The sequence below is a fragment of the Halichoeres trimaculatus genome, unplaced genomic scaffold (genome assembly GCF_033239565.1).
Source record: "Halichoeres trimaculatus isolate MK-OKI-2021-1 unplaced genomic scaffold, fHalTri1.1 fHalTri1_scaffold_5, whole genome shotgun sequence".
In the NCBI taxonomy this organism is placed as follows: Eukaryota; Metazoa; Chordata; class Actinopteri; order Labriformes; family Labridae; genus Halichoeres; species Halichoeres trimaculatus.
In genome coordinates this window covers 725994-747717 of record NW_027437183.1, presented here as the reverse complement: position 1 = coordinate 747717, position 21724 = coordinate 725994, and the positions used below count along the sequence as shown (strand labels likewise).

The window sequence follows — 21724 nt, the reverse complement described above, 5'->3', positions numbered from 1 at the left end:
GGGATGTTCAGACGCCGCGAGACACAGGGAGAAGGAGACACTCACAGGTCCCCACTCTGACACCGTCCAGTGGCGCTCGCAGGGCGGCCCCGTGCAGTTCTTCATGTTGGGTGGTTTGGTCATGGGGTCACATGGTCGGCTCTCGTCAGAGCAGCGCACGTCCCGGGTCACCTGAGCCTTACGGCCACACTTAGCGGGACACTGCGGTCAAACAGAGGCAGAGTTAAAACATCTGAAACATCCTGGTCCTGGTCCTGATCCTGGTCCTGGTCCTGGTCCTGACGGAGCAGGAGAGACGTCTGTGAGTTAAAACCCTCCCATACCTCGGTCCACTCGGCCACCTCCCACTGTGGACCGCAGGCCGGGCTCTTGCAGGGCCGCCTCTCCACGGGTCTCTCCAGGTCTGCCATGGTGCAGAGGTCGCTGTAGACCGAGCTGTCCAGACCCGGGGACAGCATCTTCCAGCAGCGGACCTGCCTGAACTGGAACCCCTCCCCGCAGGTCCTGGAGCACTCGCTCCAGCTGCTGGCCTCCCACCTGAAACACACGGTCCTGCTCAGCGTCATCGAACCGGGCTCTGAGGGGGTCTGGGTCTGTCCTGGTTTTACTCTACCTGGGCTGACACTCTCTGCCGATGCAGAAGTCGTGGACCGGCTCAGGTCTGGTCAGAGCGTCGCAGTACATGTCGTGAACCTCCACGCCGTCGTAACGGATACACGTGACGAAGGACTTTGAGACGCCTGGAGGGTGAACAGGAAACATCATCAAGTTTCTGTGAGGAGCAGGAGAAAGACTCCGTTTCCCATGAGCACCGTCACCCACTGTCACAGAGGAGGGATCCACCATGATGTTTGTTTTAAAAACACGACTTTTCTTAGTTGGAGACAACTTTTCCCATGATGCACTGGGGCGAGATGATGCATTTATTTGATGTTACACTGTGTGTGTGTGTGTGTGTGTGTGTGTGTGTGTGTGTGTGTGTGTGTGTGTGTGTGTGTGTGTGTGTGTGTGTGTGTGTGTGTGTGTACCTATGGAGCAGGTCATGCTGCAGGGCTCCTGAGAGGACAGTTTCCAGCGGTACATGTCTGCAGGACTCAGCTTCAGGTTTTTCTGGAAGAGTCTCTGGTTCCCCCTTAGATCACACAGACACAGAAACACTGAGGGACGACTGGAGCTTTGGAGACTTTACAACCCTGAAAAATTAAACTTTTCATGCAAGAAGCTGTTTCATACAGAAGACGATAACGGCCACTGAAAAAAATGCATCCAATTATTTTTTTTACAACTATTTTACCAAGAAAAAGCCAGAACTTCTGACTACCAAAACTGAGATTTCAACCAGAATTAGAATAAAAAAAGCGTCCTTGTTTTTGTATCCATTTTGGGGGCAGATTTTTTTTTTAAAATATGTCGACATTTTTGGACCAATTTTTATTGAAAAAAAAAAGAGACATAATCCCAGCATTTTCTCAAAAAAAATAGTGAAAAAAAAATTCCACTTATTTTAATACTATTTTTTTCAGATATTAATCAGGATTTTTTTAAAAATGCATCCCAGTTTTTTTATCTTTTTTTTTTTTTTGAGAAAAAAGTCAGAATCCTGAATTTTTCTCAGAAAAAATAGAAAGAAATGTTTTCTTTTGAATTACTAATTTTTTTTTAATAACAAGATTTAAATCAGAATTTTTTAAAAAAGCATCCACATTTTTAGTATCAATTTTCGTGGGAAGAAATAACTCAGAATTCTGAAATAAGCGTCAGAATTAAAAAAATATTTTTGCACATTTTTGGAGCCATTTTTTTCTGGGAAAATTTCAGAATCCTGACTTTTCTCAGAAAAAAATTGAATTTGAATTTTTTTAATTACTATTACTTAAATTTCTATAATATAGATAACTATAAAAAAAATGCATCCACATTTTTTGCTTCTACTTTTTATGATAAAAAGTCAGAATCCTGACTTTTTTCTCAGAAAAAATAGAAAGAAATGTTTTCTTTTGAATTACTTTTTTTTTTTTAATTACAAATTTAAAGCAGAATTTAAAAAAAAAGCGTCCACATTTTTTGTATCAATTTTTCGAGGAAAAAACCCCCTCATAATTCTGAGATTAGCGTCAGAATTTAAGAAAAAAATGTTTACACAATTTTGGACCTATTTTTTTCTGGGAAAATTCAGAATCCTGACTTTTCTCAGAAAAAAATGAAAGTAAAGAAAACATCAGATTTTTTAAATTACTATTACTTTAATTTCTATAATAAAGATAACTATAAAAAAATGCATCCACATTTTTTGCTTCTACCTTTATGATAAAAAGTCAGAATCCTGACTTTTTTGCAGATAAGGAAATAGTCCATTAAAAAAATATATATATTTTTTATTCTTTCAGTGGCCCTCATCCTCTTCGATAGTTTTACCTCTCGACCACTTTGGTAGTTTTTTAACTCGGTCTGATTGAAACATATCAAACTTAATATTCTTCTGAATTCAGACTAAAGAAACACAGGTTAAAAACCTCACAGTGACTTTTACAGGACGAACAAACAGGTGAATGTGTTCAGGTCGTTCTCTGAAGCTTCGCTCTGAGCTGAACTGAAGGAGCAACATAAACTCCTCACAGCAACATGTCAGCGGTTTGAAGAGCTCTCAAACAGAAACATCAGACATAAAATAAAGTTTGCAGGACTCTGAAGAATACACACACACACACACACACTGCAGCACATAGCCTGTGTGTGTGTGTGTGTGTGTGTGTGTGTGTGTGTGTGTGTGTGTGTGTGTGTCGCAGTGTGACGGCTGATTCACGGCCTCCATCCCACAGACACACTCTGTTTTTTCATCACTTCACATAAAAGTCATGTGCACATTCTTGTCATAACACCGGTGGTTCCTCGGCCCGGCCGGCCTCCAGACGTTTGTTTGGGACTCAGATTGAGTTATACCTCGCCGCCATCCCTCCATGTCAGCCAGACCCATTCCTGCAGCTCCTCCGCTCCCAGAGGTGACCGCAGTCTGAGCGCGCTCCTTTCCCAGTTTGCATCACATTTCTCACAGATCCCCTGAACCATTTGTTTTCTGTGTGAGGCCGTATATCTGCTGCGCTCGTTTCCTCTCTGCGTCTCCGTCCCTCAGAGGAGAGGGCGTGGCGGCCTGTGCTTTACGGCCGCTGGCTGCGGGACACGCCAAGCCGTGTTTGGACGCAGAGCGGAGAGATGACGTGAGTTATGAAGATGATGGACGTGATAGCTGCCAGGTCTACCTGTCTGTATATCTACCTGCCTGTATATCTACCTGCCTGTATATCTACCTGTCTGTATATCTACCTGTCTTCCTGCTCGTTGTGGTTTTTAGAGTCTGTAGCTTCATAGAAAATAAAGTCTGGTTCACTCCTTCACTCTTTATTAAAGTGGCCAACATGGATGTAAAAACTGTAAACTTGTGCGTCGTCATGGCATCGTGACGCCGCAATACACCTCCTAAACACTGGGTGGCAGTAGGGATGTCTGGATAACTAGCTACACTGCTAACCATGCTAATCAGTCCTGGTTAAAATATCGTGACGGCTCTCTGCCCCGTCTTTTTGGTCAGAGTGCCTTCACCTAATTTCTACGGTGGCCCTGAGAGCTCACAGCGCTGCACCTTATTAAAAAATCACATGCAAAAAGACAAAACACCTTACCTGGTTCTGTTGGCGCGGCTGGAGCCCCTCCCCCCACTCTGCACGGTTTTGTTCTGGTAGGACCCGTCCCCGCTGTCGTTGCGTTTGCGTCCCAGCGTAAACTCCAGCGTCTCGTTCAGACCAAACGCTGCGTCGTGCTCCAGGAGGCTCAGGTCGACCTCGGCCGGGCCCACCTCTGAGGAGAACAAACTGTCCCCCCCCGTCAGCAGCTGATTGGTGGAGATGTTGATGAGCAGCTCGTCTTGGCCGATTCGACCGCCCAGCAGGACTCTCCAGATGAGGTTCTGAGAGTCTGGTCCTGGATCCAGGGGTCCTGCAGCAGGAGCGGGGTCAGCTGTGCCGCCTGTGTGGGTGGTGTTCCCGTCTGGGTGGAGAAAACAGAAAAGTGAAACAAACAGTGAGAAAAACCAAGAGTGACCAGAAACAACTTCAGGGCGATGAGACCACAAACACGGGTCATTCAGATCCAGGTTCATGGTTCATCCTGTGGAAATCTGTCCACGTCCCCTCAGAGACCGCAAGGAGGTGAAACGGCCTCAGCTGGGCGAGCTGAGAGGCCATTACCACCGCCGCCGCCATTTTTAAGAGCAGAAAACACACCCTGAATTTTTTATCTGATTCCTTTTTGTGTGACTGTGACGTGAATAATGCAAGAAAGGCCATCACACACACACACACACACACACACACACACACACACACACACACACACACACACACACACACACACACACACAGAAGCAGAGAGCTGGATTGGATGGTGTGTAAGGACTGGATGTAATATCTGACCTATTTCATTTCTTCAGGTGAAGGAGCCACAGTCTCTGTTTGTCTCTGTTTCCTTCTCTCAGAGCTGAGCATGAACATCAGGCTCTGTGAATCACTCTGCACCTGCCCAGAGTTAAAGTCTCCTCTTTAACCACGTTAGATAATAAACCCCATGGTCAAAAATTCTAGAACGACCTGGTTTTCCTGAGACCCAGAAACTGGGACTGAAAACTCTGACATCATAGAGTTCTAGTGACATTTTAGATTCTGACGATGTTCAACAAATTGAGCAACATTCTAGAATCCCGGACACAACCTATGGTTTTAGTTACATTCTAGAATTCTAAAACGTTCCACAGTTCTGCCGTCATTCCAGAACAATACTGAAATTCCAGAATTTGGTGACATTAAGTCTGTATCCAGAGCAGAAAAGTCCTTTGGTCCACTTGTTTGGTTCGGACCAAAAGCGGACTTTATTTTTTTGGTTTGGTGCCGTTCATATTCAGATTGTACTTTTTGCAAGTGGACTATATTCTGTAAACACATCCAGGTGTGTGAGGATCAGTGCTCTCATTGGACAGCACTGACAAAGGGCGGCACACAGAGTACAGACCTGGAAATGGAGGTAAACATGTGTTTGTGCTCTTATTAGAGCTGCTAAATCATTTTCAGTTCCAAGAGCAGCTCCTTCAAAGCAGCTTAACAACACTGTTTACAATTTAGGAACAGGAAGACCAATGATCGCAGCAAGGGGGCGCTATGCTCTGCGTGTCCTGACCCACAACATGCTAGCTACAGCGTGGCTAAACAGAAGACGGAGGATCAGGTATGAACCAAAGACGGTTAGGTTACGGTGGCTCCAGAGGCCAAAAAGGCGCATGTATTGTATTCAGACCTGCACCAGAGAACCACGAACCGCACCAGAGTCCGTTTGGAAGCGGGCTGAGACCACCTCAAAAAGTGGGTCTGGGTCCGGTTGTTTGGTCCGCACCAGGGTTCATTTGTGTCTATTCACACCTGCATGAAAAGTCCGGACCTGCGTGGGAAACGAACCCTGGTCCGTTTGAAGTGGACCAAACAGTCCAGGTCTGAATACGCCTTAAAAGAATTCTAGAAATTTTATAAAAGTCTGGGGTGGGTGTAAAACTGTGATGCAGTTGTAGAAATTGAGTAACATTCTAGAATTGAGGATCCTGGAGACATTCTGCAACTCTGTCAACATTTTAGAAATATTTCCACAATTCTGGAGTCATTTGAGAACAGTTTTTACACTCTAAAAAATAGAATCCAAGGCTCAGTTTCAGTTACTGTGAAGAGGAGACTCTGAGCTGAGCTCTGACAGGTCAGACTGCAGAGAGAAAGAAAGAAAGACCTCCATCACTGAGACAGAGGCAGAAGAAGAACCAGAGGCTGGACCATCAGACCCTCTGTGGACTGATGGATCAGGGTCTGAACTCTTTGCTCCATCATCACAGTCATGGAGGAGGAACCATGATGATCTGGGCCTGGTTTTCAGGATCCAGGGTCTGGGACTTGTACAGAGTGAGAGGCCCCCTGAACCTAAACCAGCTCCTACAGTATTCTGCAGCACTGAGATAATTAGACTCAGACTGTGTTGCCTCCCAGAGAGGAGCAATAAAAACCAAACAGGTGTTAAAACCTCAGACATGAGCTGAGAGTCGATGAGAGTTCATGTCGACTCTTTGGGGTCGATGAACGCTGGCTGTGGGGATCTCTCTTTACTTTTGTCTGGTCTGTTGGTCTGGTCTGTTAGTCTGATCTGTTGGTCTGGTCTGTTGGTCTGGTCTGTTGGTCTGGTCTGTTGGTCTGGTCTGTTGGTCTGGTCTGTTGGTCTGGTCTGTTGGTCTGGTCTGTTGGTCTGCTCTGTTAGTCTGGTCTGTTAGTCTGGTCTGGTGGTCTGCTCTGTTGGTCTGGTCTGTTGGTGTGGTCTGTTGGTCTGGTCTGTTGGTCTGGTCTGTTGGTCTGGTCTGTTGGTCTGGTCTGTTGGTCTGCTCTGTTAGTCTGGTCTGTTGGTCTGGTCTGTTGGTCTGGTCTGTTGGTCTGGTCTGTTGGTCTGCTCTGTTGGTCTGGTCTGTTGGTCTGGTCTGTTGGTCTGGTCTGTTGGTTTGCTCTGCTCTGTGTTGCTCCCCTCGCCGTGGGTGTTTCCTGTTTTCTCTGTGCTGTGATCGTCTACGCTGCCCTCGTCTGCTTCACCTGCCTGGGTTCACACCTGTGTCTGATTTCCTCTGTGTGTTTGCTTTTCCTGTCTTAGTTGTTTCATCATGTGGTCTCAGAGGTTCCCGCTCTGCGTCTCTGTGTCCCAGCTCCACCGTCCCCGCGGCGTCGTTCTGTTTTGGAGATGGAACAGTAGATTTTTGGACTCTGTTTATCCTGGAGCTTTGTGAGTCGAGTCTGCATCTTTGTTTTTCCCTAAAAGCTGAGACCAATCAACAGAGCAGCAGGAAGAAGACTTGGTCTGAGTGGATTCATGGACTGTGGTCTCTGCGGTCCCCTCAGACCAGATCTCAGGTGTTTCCAATCCAATCCATTTTTATTTGTATAGCACATTTTACCAACACAAGGTCCCCAAAGTGCTGCACAGAGTAATAGCACTAATAAAAACAGACGACCAACATCAATACAAAAGAAACGAATGATAAATACTAATATAAAAAAGAACATGACTAAAAAATGAATTAAAAACATAATTAAAACAGATAAATAAAGATAAAAACAGTCAGAAGACCACACAATTTCATGCCGGGTTAAACGCAAGTGAATAAAAATGTGTTTTTAAACGAGACTTAAAAGCGTCAACAGAGGGCGCCATTCTAATGTGTGGTAGATTATTCCACAGCTTGGGTCCGACAACAGAAAATGCCGGTCGCCCCGACTTTTAAGCCTCGTCTTAGGAACGACAAGCTGGAGCTGGCTCTCAGACCTCAGCGAGCGCGCGGGGTTGTAAAGTGCAATGAGGTCTGAGATGTACGCGGGTGCCAGTCCATGCAGGGCCTTAAAAACAAACAATGAAATCTTAAAATCAACTCTAAAATGAACAGGGAGCCAGTGCAGTGAAGATGAAATCAGTGTGATGTGTTCTCATGTGCCGGTTAAAAGACGAGCAGCAGATTTTTGGACTAGCTGTAAGCGTGCCAGGTTCGCTTGGCTAATACCCATGTACAATGCATTACAGTCGTCAAGACGTGTAGAGATAAAAGCATGAATCACTCGCTCCAAATCATTAAAAGACAAAACTGGTTTTAAACGAGATAAAAGCCGAAGATGATAAAAACTGGATTAAACCACGGCATTTATCTGCTTACCAAGTTTAAAACCTCCATCGACTATGACGCCAAGGCTGGTGGCTGTAGGTTTATGAAACTCTTGAAGAGAAGAAAAATCAGAATTGAAAACAAAAGAAGAGTTGGGTTTAAAAATGACAATTTCTGTCTTGGATTCATTTAATTTTAAAAAATTCATAGCCAACCAAACCTTGACGTCGTGTTTAGTAGGGGTGCCAGGGAGCTGTTCTTCTTCAGCGGGACGTATATTTGTGAGTCGTCAGCATAAAAATGGTACGACACACCATGTTCCCAAAGGCAAAAGGTATAAAGAAAACAAGATAGGTCCAAGAATAGATCCTTGGGGTACTCCACAGCATAACGTGGTCTGTGAGGAAATGGAGTCCCCAACCTTAACACAATAGGACCGATCTGACAGATAGGACCTGAACCACTCCAATGCTGCCCCCCTGACACCCACACTGTGCTCAAAGCGAGATAAAAGAATTGTGTGGTCCACAGTGTCAAATGTTTAACCTTCCTCACCTTTGAACTTTGGGCCAGCGGCTCCGTCCTGGTCGCAGTCGATGGCCGCTGTCTCCTCGTACACCTCGTTGGTTTCTTGTCCCTTCTGCACATCCACGCCTCCTCTCCCCACGACCCCCTGGTGGTAGAGACTGCCGTTGGGGGCCAGGAGCCCCCCGACCTCCACAGAAACCTCCCCAGCAGACGTGTCTGATCCGGTGTAGACGGGAGGAGGCGGGACCGGGGGGAGGGAGTCCCGGAGGACCGTGTACTCGTACGTGATGTATGGCGTGCGGCCGTTCTGGTTCCACACCTGAGCAACGAAAGGAGAGTCAGAAACACCCAGGTCCAACAACCAGGACCACGAAAGAACTGGTCTGACAGAGTACCAGGATGTTGATGGCCTGGTCGATGGGGCCTTTGGCCACGATGTACTCGATCCCGGTCTCGTACACGTCCATGGGCCGGCGGTACTTGAAGACGGATCCTGCAGCGTGGAAGTTCTGGGGACTGTCCACTTTGTAGGCGCCGTTAAAGAAGAAGTTTCCCGCCTGGTCGGTCACGGCTGGAGAAAAAGATCAGTCGGACTCTGAAATTATCCCCCATGATCCTTCACTTCATGTTTTCCTCTTTGCTTTTATCAACACTTTAACTGTTTTCTCAAAGCTGCAAGAAGCAGTCATCAAACTCGTTCATGCACCTTACAGACTGTTTTTAAATTCCTGTAGAAATGAGTTAAATAGATGTGCAACACTTCAGACGGATCTTTGTAGACCTGTGAGTCCAGATTCTCACCGAGAACATCTGCCGACTTCTTCCTCTCAATGATCTGGATGTCCCATGATCCTTCAGGGATCTGAGTGATGAAGGAGTAACCTTGACGACGGGAGGATGACAGGTTGTTAGCGTTTGCTCCTGTGTGATCTGTTACCATGACGATACCTGAGGTTGGACCTCGGCTCACCTAGAGTCGTGGCTCCGCGCCGGAAGTTCCCGGTGACTCGGCTGCAGCTGCTGCCGTCGCCCTGACAGACGCCGCACTTATCCAGGATGTTGGAGGAAAACAGGACGCCGTCACACCCGATTGGCTGAGCAGAAGAGAAGGAGGGAACCAATGAAAAGAGACGAATGAGTGAATCTCAGGATGAGTCGTGTTCAACAAACGAGGAGTGAAAGCAGAAGGAAGGAGACACTGGACTCACCTCACACTTACCGTCCACGCAGACGCCGCGGTAGCTGCTGTACTTGCAGGACGTGCCATCGCGCGCCGTCACCATCAGCTGCCTCTGGCCGTCCGTGGTGGTGCAGTGGAGGTCACAGGGGTTGCTGGAGATGTGGACGTAGTCGTCTGCAGAGGGACAGAGGTTTGAATATGCAGTTTCTGTGTAACGAGGTAACAGGAAGTCGTGTTTTATGGCTGTGGTTACCGGGGTAGAGAGGTTTCCACTGGTAGTTCCTCCCGCTGTAGAGCTGCGAGTTGAAGGACCAGCACTGCTCCTCTCTGAAGCTCCTCCCCGTGGCGGGACATTCCTGCAGAGCACAGACGCAGCTCGGTCCATTAACGCGCTCTGTTTCACACGCTCGTTAACTCACTTTTACACTTTGTTACACCAATAAATTCTCTGAAGGCGTTTGTTTGTGCGGGGATGGTTTCTGAGTCTGAGCCGCGCCCGGCTTCACTTTCTAACAGCTACACACAGGCAGGCCCGGAGGCTGCGGCCGCCGCCACCGCCGCCGCCACGGTCCTCCTGCTGTCAGAGCGTTTGTTTGTCTTAATAAAGATGTGAGAGGAAAGTGATGAGGAGCTGGCGGGGAGGCTGTGACCCACTTTGGTGTTGCAGAGATGATATTTCTTTGGAGTTCCTGTGCAGGTCATGTTGTCCTTTCCAGCAGCAACTTTCTTTCTTTGGACAGAAAACAAACAGAGGCAGAAACAACAGAGACCATCAGAGGAGGCTTCAGAGGACGAGACGATGAAGAAGAAGACCATCACATACACACACACACACACACACACACACACACACACACACACACACACACACACACACATGCACAACTGTACAGGCATGAATCTGTGTGTCTGAATAATTGATTGAGCACAGTTTACAGGTCAGTTTCATCACCAGCTTTCTCAAGGTCTCCTCATGCATTCGTGTGTGTGTGTGTGTGTGTGTGTGTGTGTGTGTGTGTGTGTGTGTGTGTGTAGATCTTGGTTTCAGTTTCCAGCTGAACTTTTTGGCCCAAGACAGAAACTTCCTGAGGTGAATACTGAGGGAGCTGTGAGAAATAATGTGACTGTCTGCAGACACGACCGTATCTGTCTACACCTCCTGTTACTGAGGACGGAGACTCTGGACTAACGGTCTTCAACCTGTGGCTCAGGGGCCTCATTTGGCCTTTTAGACCCATTTGTAATGGCTCCTTGTAGCTTTAAAAAATATAACTGAAAAGTTTTAATTTAATTTTGGACATATATGACAAGAAATTCGCAAACAACAAAAAATGACGAGATGAGCGATATGAAAAATATATGTGATCAAATTCAAAAAGTCTTTGAAAAATTTTGAAATTTTTGCAAATCTTTGAAATGCAAAAAAAAATTGGAAATTTTTGAAACTTCTTTTTTTTTATTTTTGCAAAATTTTTAAATGAAAAAAATTTCAAATCTTCACAATTTATTTATTTTTTATTTTCACATATTTTTTAAATGTTCTTTTTCAGCCAATTTTGCTCATTTTCATTAATTTTTTTTAATAAAAAAAATAAATTCATGTAAAATTCAATTTAAAATAAACAACAACTTCTTGCTTGGATTATTATGTAATAGATTTTTACTTTGTATAATATTTTTCCACTTTGTGGTTTTTTTTTCATGAAAAAACAAAGATGATTTTGTGGCTCTGGTTTGACTTTGAGCTGAGGCCAAATTGGGTCCTTTAAGAGTAAAGTTTCATAGCCCTGCTCTGGAAAGTGACTGAAGGTCAGAGGAGAGGTCTTCATCCGTGCAAAGCGCACATTTCTGACTCACAGCACCATCACTGAACATAAAAGTGACTCTTAAACGTATAAAAACTAGCATGGGTCGCTCTGTGACTGATGTGCTGCCCCCTGGTGTACCCCAGGTGATGAAGGTTGAGTGAAAACCTGACTGACCTCTGTTTGAGGCAGTGTCTCTCCTGAGACATCACTCCTCCTCCACAGGTACGCGTGCAGGCCGTCCACTTTGCCCACTCTCCCCACCAGTACGTGGTCACCTCCAGCTCCTCCTCCAGACTGTTGGACGCAGCCCCGTCCTCCTGAAACACACACACACACACACACACACACACACAGACACACACACACACACACACACACACAGCATCAGAAACAAACACTGGGCATTTTTGTCATGACACCTCCCTAAACTGTTTTTCTGCTTAAAAAGAGGCCGAGGCAGAGAACCAGACCTCCCCTTACTTTCACGTATATTCATGAAAAGCCAAGGCTGGTAGAGCACACCTTCCTTCTCTTTCATATTCTAACACAGAACAGGCCAAGGCAGGGAGAGCACCTAGACCCTCTTTTCTCATGGTGACATAAAAACACAAAGGTTGGTAGAGCACATCTACTCATACTTTCTTGTGCAAACATGGAAGCCATGGCAGGTTGAACACACTTACCTTTTCTTTCAAGTGTATTTCTAAAAAGCCAAGGCAGGGAGAGCACACCTCCCTGATTTCCTGAGCATACATTAAAACCCAAGGCTGGTAGAGCACATCTGCCCTTTTTTCAAGTACGAACAGTAAAAGCCAAGGCAGGGGGAGTACACTTCCCTTCTTATTCAATTTACAGTTATAATTTCTCTTAGCAGACACTTTTGTCCAAAGGAATGTACAATGATGAGCAGTTAGGGATATGGTACCTTGCTCAAGGGCACGTCACCATGCTCAGGAAATCTCTACCAACACCTCTCCAGCTATCAGCTCAATTCCCAAACTTGGTCCATGCCAGGACTTGAACCAGCAACCCTCCAGTTACAAACCCAAGTCCCGACTTAGCTACTGCCATGCTCTTTTATGTCTGAAAAGCTAAGGTTGGGAGAGCACACCTCCCTTTTTTCATGGGCATTAATAAAATTCCAAAGACAGAAAAATACATCTACTCATTTTTTCCACATGCTAAGTTGACAAGCCAATGCAGGGAGAGCACACCTTCCTTTTCTGATATACATTTAGAAAGAGCACATCTACTTTCTTTCTCATGTGCATACATAAAAAAATGAAGGCTGGTAGATCACACCTATTTGTTTTCATGTGCGTATAGAAAAAAGCAAAAGCAGGTAGAGCAACAGGACAGAGCTCAGAACAGAGTGAGCATCAGTGAGGACACTTATGATGCCGGTAAAGTTAGATGAGCACGCAAAAGGAACTGGACTGATGTTCTGTAGGCCGATGCTCTGGTTTTAGTTTTCCTCCAGAAGTAAAGACTGTTGTGAATCAACGTCTTTTTTAATTTTATTTTTTTTGCTCCATTTTTTATTTGCTCTGATTTTTTTTTTTTTTTTTATGGATCTTGGTGTTGTATCGAGTTGTTTGAGACGTTTTTAATCCGTGCAGCACTTTGGTGGACTCCAGTTGTTTTGGATGTGCTCTGTAAATAAAGCTGGAGTTGAGTTTGTGTTTTTGTGACGTTGATGTGGAGCTGTCGTTGTTTTATGAGCAGAAACAGGAGTTAGTCTCAGATTTAGAAATCTCTCTGTGGAGTGGCTCGGTTGGATTGTTGGAGGAACGGCGAGCGTCACGGTGACACTTGGCGTTGCGTGCTACGGCCTGGGCGCGTGGAGACGGTCAGCATTTCACACATTCCTGATGCTCAGCAGCATTAACTCAGGCCGATGGCTGCGTCCCCTCATCCACACAGACTCATCGGAGCGACCGCTGGAATGTGCTGAGCTCCTCCTGAAGGTGTGAGAGCGAGCAGCTGGGAGATAGGCCGAGAGACGCTGGACATACCAGACCGACGGCGTCAGGGAGAGAGGGGGAGACGGGGGAGACGGATGAGTGAGAGGGAGACGGCGAGATGGGGACGAGGGGAGGAGCTGCTGGCGCTGATCGTCTCAGATCCACGGAGGGAGACGATCAGAGCCTCTGTTTGAGGAATCACACATCAAACTGACTCAGAGGTCAGAGGTCAAAGGTGAGCACTGTACCTGCAGACCCCGGGTGGACAGGTTCCCCACAGAAACTGCCAGAGTCAGGAAGCCCAGCAGGACCAGGCCGGTCTCCCCGAGCTGCTCCAGAGACCACACCTTCATCCTGTCAAACACACACAGAGACACAGAGAGACACAGAGGTGGTGTTATTCATTCGTTAGATCTGTGAGTCCAGGTGAGTCCTCAGGTGCGTCCTCAGGTGAGTCCTCAGGTGAGTCCTCAGGTGCTCTCAGCAGGAGGAAGATGAAAACTGACCCAAACACACCACACTCCTCACAAACACAGATGAGCTGTGATTTACGGGGCGACCCCAGGCCTCAGGTCTGTCTGACCGACGCTCCCAGCGATGCTTCACAGTCTGAGGGTTTCAGGAAACATCGCGACCACTAATGAGCTCTCTGGGCGTTAGAAAACACGGGTCCAGGCTCTTAAGCGAGCTGTGGATGAAAGCGTTCGGCAGAGACGTGTGGGTGTTATTCCATGTCTTTCCCTTTCCTCCAAATTGAGGCTTCAGCGTCCAAACCCGCAGAAAGACCCGGAGCTGGACTCTAGTTTCGCCAGGAGAACACATTTGCGGTCGTAATATTTCCTCTCTGAGTCTCAGCTGAAATGTTTCTCTTCCAAGAACATCTGTGAGGTTTTTCAGGCGCTGAAGCTGAGCAGCTGAGCGTTACCTGACAGAAACTCTCCAGTGTTAAATAACACTGCTGAGGGTCTTTGCTTTTTCACACATTCGTCCAGTTTTAGGTCACGGTGGCAGCAGGCTGAGGACACCGACCCGGACATCAGGGAGCACACTTTGTGGTTTTTTGGTTGTTAATAAAGGTCGATAACACGAATGATCAAAGGTTTGCTTCATTTGTAAATCAATTTGCATGTTGTAAACTGTTGTTTTCTATCAACTTATTGTTTGTCTCTTTATCGTTTGTGCCTTTTTATGATGTGTGTTGCCGGCCTCCTGATCTCAATCAGTCATTTTCCTGGTTCAATAAAGATTAAACAAAAAAACGTAAAGAAGAAAGAAAGAAAAACTCTCAAACAGCTGCTTTAGTTCAACGTGTTCAGGCTACCTGATGTAGACTAAAAGACAGAAAAAATAAAAAAAGGTCATGAAAAAGAAAAAATGTGGAAAACAACAGGTGTAGTTTGTTGATACCATCTCCCACATTTTAGATTAAAGCTGCCATCTCCTGCTCCTTTCCTCAGTTTAATCTGGATCAGTGATGTCTTCATGAAATGGTAGTAACATGTTTTGGTCCAAAAAGCCAATAAATCAAGCACAGCAGCATTGTTTCCAGGCTCTCATAGCCCCTCTGTTCAGAACGCTCTGATTTAGTGGGCGTGGCCTTCATATGTAAATGAGCCACCGCTGATACCGCCCCGCTCTTCCACGTCACTGAGAGCGGCGCCACGAGCTCCGAGTGCACAATGTTTAGAAAACAGAGAAGCTGGTTTACTGTAACATTACAGGCTAAAACAACAGGCTAACTGCAGCTAAAGTTAGCATCCTGAAGCTAACACAGAGACAGGGGGGACACTGAGGAAAAGCTCTTCCATCTGCTCCACAGCACACAGCATTTAAAATACTCACATTTCCAGGGTCCCAGGTTTGTTGGAGGATGGTTGGTAATGCGCCTGGATTCAGGACCAGTCTATTGGCTAGCCCTCTGTTGGACTGTCCAAAGTTGGAAAAGCAGTCGGCCGTGAAGTGACTAGCACACACATGCTCAGTTTTACTGAGTGTAGCTGGAACATTTCCTGATAAATGAACTCTAGACACTTAGTCTGTCTTCTTCTGAGATGGGAAGCTTGAGCATGGAGCTATGTGGCTGTTTACAGCCAAAAACAGAGCAGTGATGGCTCTTCAACTTTGGCATGCTCCTCCCAACCAATCAGGTCAGACTTGCTCCTGATTGGTAAAAAAAGGGACTCGCTGACGTCGGCAAACCCCCAAAATCCAAACAGATGGTTTTAGGTCAGGATTTTACATTCACAAGCTCTACTAAGAACAGGTTTGGTCACTAAATAAATTTAATTGGAAACGCGGCTTTAGAGCCTGATCTGAGAAAAAGCCCAACTTTAAATATCTTTCGTTATCACTGTGCAAAATACGGGGTCCAACAGGGTCTGAGACCCCTAAATTGACCAATGAGACCTCATGAAAGTTTCAACATAAATAGGGGAGGCAGCAACACGCCTCACACCCTGAAAACCACTGACCCGGATGGTGAGGTAAAGAGGGATATTAGTGGTGTTGACCAGGTGAATGAAGCTGGTTTAAAGGGAAAAACTTTGTCAAATACACTAGAAGTACCTCCAGTCTGTCTCTGCTCCATCAAAGCGTCAGATCTGATGGTTTCTATTCAAGTCAACGGTCGACTCGAACTGGATCCACTGGTTGTGGACGCATTAGGTAGGTGACTTTCAGAATAAAACAAACCAAACCAGATGGGAGTTTTTATCATTGGGTTGGGAAACCAGGGAGCTCCTAGTTTTTATTTTTCATTTTCCCTAGCATGAGGTCCTGATGATTTTTGGAGACTACCTTGAAAATCATTTGGTGTTTTTCTAAAGCTTTGAAGTGAATCATGTTTTAATTTAATCTTTTGCTCTGAGATGATGAACAGGTGAGCTCAAGTGCAAAAAAAAAATAAACAAAAAAAAAACCTGCAGTTCCTCAAGTGTCCACTTGAGACTGGCTTCCGAAAGACCAGAAACCACATACACACCAAGCCAAAAAAAGTGGACTTTGACAGAAATGAAGAACATTTTTTTCTAACTTGGTAATTTAGAAGATATTAGATCACAAGTTAACCCGATCAGAGCTCTGATGGGATTCAGAAAGCTGTATCAGAAACAGACGGGTGACGTCGTGTGTACGGGAACAGGGTGACCGCGCACTACAGCACAGATCCGTGCAGGGCTGAAATGACGTCAGGCTCCCTAACCCGTCCGACCTTGCAGACTTGGTAGCTCCCTTTCCTTCCTACAGCTCCTCTCTCCTCCTCAGGCGCCCATCTCGGTCCAACTGTATCCTAACCTCCCTCACATAAACACAGCCGTGTGTTTACAGAGCTCCTGTCTGACGATCATCATCGCCCAAATTACATTAGCTGTTCCCTGAGAGTGGAGCTGGTGGCACAAAGATGTTGTGGATTACAGCATCAGGTGGTGTCTGATCTGAAGGTAACTCAATACGAGACGTCAGCTTTCCAAACGCGTCAGCAGAACAACAGCAAACCAACAATACACCAACGCCGGTGAGTGTGTGTGTCTGTGTGTGTGTGTGTGTGTGTGCCCTGGCAGCGTGCGGCAGGCTGGCGCTGGCAGGTGGAGGGTGACACAGACAGACTGCTGAGAGGCCTCAGGTGTTGGAGAGGGGAGCTGGACAGCGGAGGGGCCCGTGTTAAAGCTAAACAAGCCCCAACCTGCTGGAAGGATGAAGGTAAGTTTCCTATAACTTCACACAGGTAGGCCTTTGTTTGGCTCCTCAGACGCCGAGGAAACGTCGATGTGTGCATGCTCCGGCGCTGGAGGACAGGCGCAGACGTACAGGAAAAGGAGGGTACCTGAGGAGGCCGAGCAGCCTCCTTTTCCTCTGCAGGGTCGCTGTATACATGAGTCTGAGACACAATGAAGCCTTTGACTCACGGGAACACCGAACCAGAAACCTGCTTCCCAAACACGGACGGTTTCTCTGAAAGTCGGAGCTCCTTCTTTTCTTTACATTCAGATAAAATAAAAACTGTTTCACACCATCCGGAGTTTTGAATCCTGCTGAATGCAAAAAGTGAAACTCAAATTTTGATGAAGTGAAGAGAGTCAGAAGGTTTGGATGAGTGGAGGGTCAGGTCAGCCGTAGACTTTACAATATACAGACATAGTCTCTATGATGTCACCCATCTGCTTCTGGTACAGCATTTTAAAGCCATTCGTTGGTGGCGTCATATTGAAAATGAGACGGGTTTTGAGCCTCTGTTGGACGCCCACCTGTCAATCAGCCGAGCTAAGCCTCTGATTGGTTAAATCTGTGATATGAATCTAAACAGCTGAGTCATAAAAACTGTGTATCATTAGAGATTAATGAGATATTCAGACTCAAGACACTTTTTGAACCAGGCTGTAAACCAGTTTATTGATGGCGTAAATAAAAGTCCACTTTTTTGACTTGGTATGTTTGTGGTTTCTGTAACTTCTGCAGCCGCCCTCAAGTGGAACCTCAGGGAACTGCAGTAATTTTTCACTTCCTCATGGCTCCATTTCTCACAGCTGGAGTTTGCTGCTGGGGTGGAAATGGGTGGAGCCATTGGGAATATTCTCTGTACTAAAGTAGCTTTACAGGTTTTCTGTGTCAGCAACATTTAATTAAGTTTATAAGTAAATCAATATGAAACTGGTCACTGGATATCTCTGGACGTGAATTAATAAAAATAAGTAAAATTAGCATTAGCATGTCATGTGACGTTGATGTTCTGTTATATATCATTGACTGAAGTAGGCCATCTAGTGTCTTGAAGTGGTCATAGCAACTGTTTGAGTTTGTTGGAACCTTAACGTATGTGTCTCTTCTTTCATTTGTCTTTTAGTATTTATGGAATTGGATTTCTTAGTGTTGTTCACAGAGAGTAGCTGTGATATGTTTCTGTGATGAAAGTTGAACTTTAGCTGTAAAACCCAAGTTTTACCAATGTAAGCTAACCGCTAGCATGTCAATGTAAGTTCCCACATACATCAGCATCAAGGTAGAGCTGTTTTGTTAAAATTATTTTTTTGAAAAAAAAAAAAAGATTCATACCATGTTGAATGTATTGATTTAGAATAGAGTGAGAGAGTGATGTACATTTCTTTGTGTGTTTAGGTCCTCAGTAAAACTCATGTAGCTGCTAAGCTAAGCAGGGCCGTTCCTTGGCATAGGCGACTCAGGCGTCCACCTCGGGCGCCATCTGCTGGTGGGGGCGCGAATAAACATTGGTTCGGTGTTCATTTGGCGCGAAATCAAAGAGGAGGAGGGATGTCTGAGCGATGCCGACTTGGCCCTTTTATTGCTGGACTTGTAAGAACTTGTTGATTGTTTACCATCTGTTTACAGTATTCTGGAGAACGTAGCAGTATGTAGTTTTTTTTACACCTATTTCAAGTGTGTGACATCACCAGCTAGTGGTCGTCTTTACTTTTATTCACTTCATCGCTTCAACAGTACGAACGCAGGGCGACTTCACGGTAATAAAACCGGTTGAACTTAGCGATTTTAAACATCGTCATTTAGTCTAAATTAAATAAATGACCTCGTGGCTATCCATCCTGCAAATTTATTTATATTATTATTTTTTAAATTATTTTTATTATGGTTCTAAATATTTCAATGATGTGCATTTTTTGCTAATTGCACTGTTTTGAAAAGTTTTAAGATTTGCTGTATTGTTTTTATTTTCACAAAAGTTCTGTTTGTAAAGTTTTAGTTCGCATTGAAGTGATAAAGAATTTATATATGTTTATCTTCACAATTTATTATGTATTTATTTTATTGTATGTATGTTTGCGTGTTTGCTGCGGAGGGCGGGGGGGTGGCGCATTTTTGTCTTTCCCCTAGCACGCCTGCTGAGCTAGGGCCGGCCCTGAAGCTAAGCTAGCTGCAGCAGACTAGCGGACGTAAGGTTTGACAGCTCCAGCATAGGGTAAAGAATCTTTAAGGGAATTGTTGAACATAAAGGCTAACGATGTCCATGGACAGAAACATTTCTGATTGACTCTCATCAGGAACCAGTGTTCCTACTGAAGCAACTTTTCCGACCCCTCAAGAAACTCTTCTTCAAAAAAGCAAATGGATATGAATCTAGAGACTTTTCTGAAGACTTCTGGAGACCCTGATGTAAACGGGCCCAGCTGCAGTCAGAGCAGGACACACTCTACCCTTATCGTTCTTAACATGTTCACAGTGTTTTCTACTCACTTTATGTCTCTCGAAAGACGTTATCCCTCTCCCCTACAGTATCCCACACAATTACACACACACTGTTAATTATCCCATTAAGCACTGTGCGTAGCATGTGTGAGTTAATGCATCAGATTCAATCAGATGTGCTGCTGTGTTGAAGCAGGGGAGATCTGATGTGATCTGGCTGAGTTACTCTTCAACCTGGACGGAAACAGGACCTGGGAAGTGAAAGGTAGTTAACATCGAGAGATAGGCTGTGTCTGAAATGACATACTAACGTACTACTCATACTAAGTGTGACGTCAAAAATAGTATGTAGTGCATTCACATTAAATAGTGTGAAAAGATTGTGTGCGCGAGAAATACCCGGATGTATACAATATCGGTAAAAATTGTAAGTATGGGAGGTGGGCATACTAGTCGCACTGACACGCCCCATAATGCATTGCGAGCCCCGTATTTATAAACGTAAATACAGAATGAGATGACAAGATGAGAAGCGACTAAAATTGACTTAGCTCTACAGGGAAACCTAAACGTAAGTACAAAGAAATAAAGTGCCTGAGGCGACGGACGGATCGTCTTCGGTGTCTACGAGCAGTAAACATTTTTTAATTTTTTGAAGAGTGATGAATTCGTCTTGAGACCGGTGTTAGCTAAAAATCATCCATTAGCGAACTTCCCGTTTTCAAAATAAAAGCACCCGTTTATCTCCTTTAAGTTCTTTAACGCTTTTGTAAATCAGGCTCTTGTTTTGGAGCGGACCGGAAGTTTCTTCGATAGCATATTGGCGCTCTAAACAGAATGTCCGAAATGTCAAAATTAAATTTGTATCCGTGCGTTTTGTGGCCCAAATGACCACATTTTGGTTTTCTACGTGATGACTTTCTCGCCTAAAATGTTCTTAAAACTTTCAAATGTGGCGAATCAACAGAGATATTTGATAGCCTGGTGTGCTTCCACAGACTTATGTGTGCTTCCAATTTTTGTCGTCAGAGGTTTTGAAATGCATCATGGGAAACCGAGTAGTATACTACAGTGTAAACGGTTGGCACTCTAATCATACTTATAGTATGTAGTATACAGTATATACACAACGACCATGTAGTATGTAGTATGTTAGTATGACATTTCAGACACAGCCATACTCCAAGGTTGGTTAAATCTGTCCTGAGCTAGGGTTAACATTATTAAAAGACTGAAAACAACAGAAAAGTTTCATGAAAATGTTTAAAACCAGTGTTGTGGTCTTTGAACGTGGGGAAGAATCAAAGGTTTGAAGAGGGATAAGTACGCGTGTGTTCAGCCTGACTGATGAAAGGTTCTGGTTCTTGTGTTTAACCTGCCTGGGTTGCAGATAATAAAATGTGGATTATTTTCTAACAAATGGGGAAAAACAAGATAACTTCTGTGGACTTGTTTTCTGAATTTGTTAAATTTTAGAGCAGAAATTGTTGAAAATATTCGACCCTCGAGCGAAAACTTCAGGGAAACATTCTTGGCTTCAACGTCTGAATCAGCAAAAGTTGGGAGGCTCCGTGCTACACACACACACACATATTCTTACACACATACTTGCACACACACAGAGACACATAGAGACACACAGACAGACAGAGCTTCTAGGAAAAGCTCCATAGTACATCCCGTGTCCTCAGGTCCAGTTAGGCTGCCTTGTTAAAATAAGCAAACAGCTCGTCTCGCCCTGTTTGCAGTCTGGCTTTCTCTGGCACTAAATATTGGTGACAGGTGTCTTAAAGCAGGCGAGGCAGCACCTGGACTTCATTATCCAACCAGACACAGCTGGAGCCCGGCCAGCTGCCAAACACACACACACACACACACACACACACACACAGCGCAGACGGACACTCAGTCAGACACAGCTGCACGTGTGTATACACTCAGCCAGTGGCGTGACTGAGTATGCTCACACACACACACACGCGTTAGCACACTCATGCTAAAGCTTTAGCCGTGTGCACGGACAGGTATGAGTCCTCTAACATGTCTACTGAGCGTGCTCCGCGTCTCTGCTGCTAACTCAATCGAATATTCATCAGACCAACAGAACCAGCGTCTGAGCCTCGGCTCCAAACTGAAACCAGGCCTTCGCCTTCAATCGGCCCCCAAACCGTCTGAGGGGCCCTCAGCTCTGCCCGTCCATCACGGGACGGTGACGCCGTGTGATATATGCCTCTGAACACAGACGTCATCTTCTGGGTAATCCTGTTAAAGACTGAAGCCACTTCCAGCCATGACTTTGTTTTTCCGAGCAGCTTTTACGTCTGCAGCGTTAACACCGTTATTACATCCTCTGGGGGGAGCACCGGTTCATCTG

The 21724-nt window shown here is 45.4% G+C and overlaps 1 protein-coding gene across 2 annotated transcripts in view; it reads right to left on the bottom strand.

Moving 5' to 3' along the window:
* Window positions 1-21724, bottom strand: part of ttc16 (tetratricopeptide repeat domain 16) — a 58013-nt gene that overhangs the window by 3110 nt on the left and 33179 nt on the right. For both annotated transcript variants that reach the window (XM_074670477.1, XM_074670476.1), the window contains exons 2-15: window positions 13446-13551; window positions 11408-11550; window positions 10080-10155; window positions 9679-9781; window positions 9454-9599; window positions 9216-9339; window positions 9047-9127; window positions 8641-8816; window positions 8273-8564; window positions 3678-4041; window positions 1029-1132; window positions 614-740; window positions 324-537; window positions 46-201 (exon numbers count right to left, since the gene is read on the bottom strand). In XM_074670477.1, coding sequence (XP_074526578.1) covers window positions 46-201; window positions 324-537; window positions 614-740; window positions 1029-1132; window positions 3678-4041; window positions 8273-8564; window positions 8641-8816; window positions 9047-9127; window positions 9216-9339; window positions 9454-9599; window positions 9679-9781; window positions 10080-10155; window positions 11408-11550; window positions 13446-13550 — 2211 coding nt within the window. In that variant the 5' untranslated portion in view covers window position 13551. The remainder of the gene's footprint in view (window positions 1-45; window positions 202-323; window positions 538-613; window positions 741-1028; window positions 1133-3677; window positions 4042-8272; window positions 8565-8640; window positions 8817-9046; window positions 9128-9215; window positions 9340-9453; window positions 9600-9678; window positions 9782-10079; window positions 10156-11407; window positions 11551-13445; window positions 13552-21724) is intronic.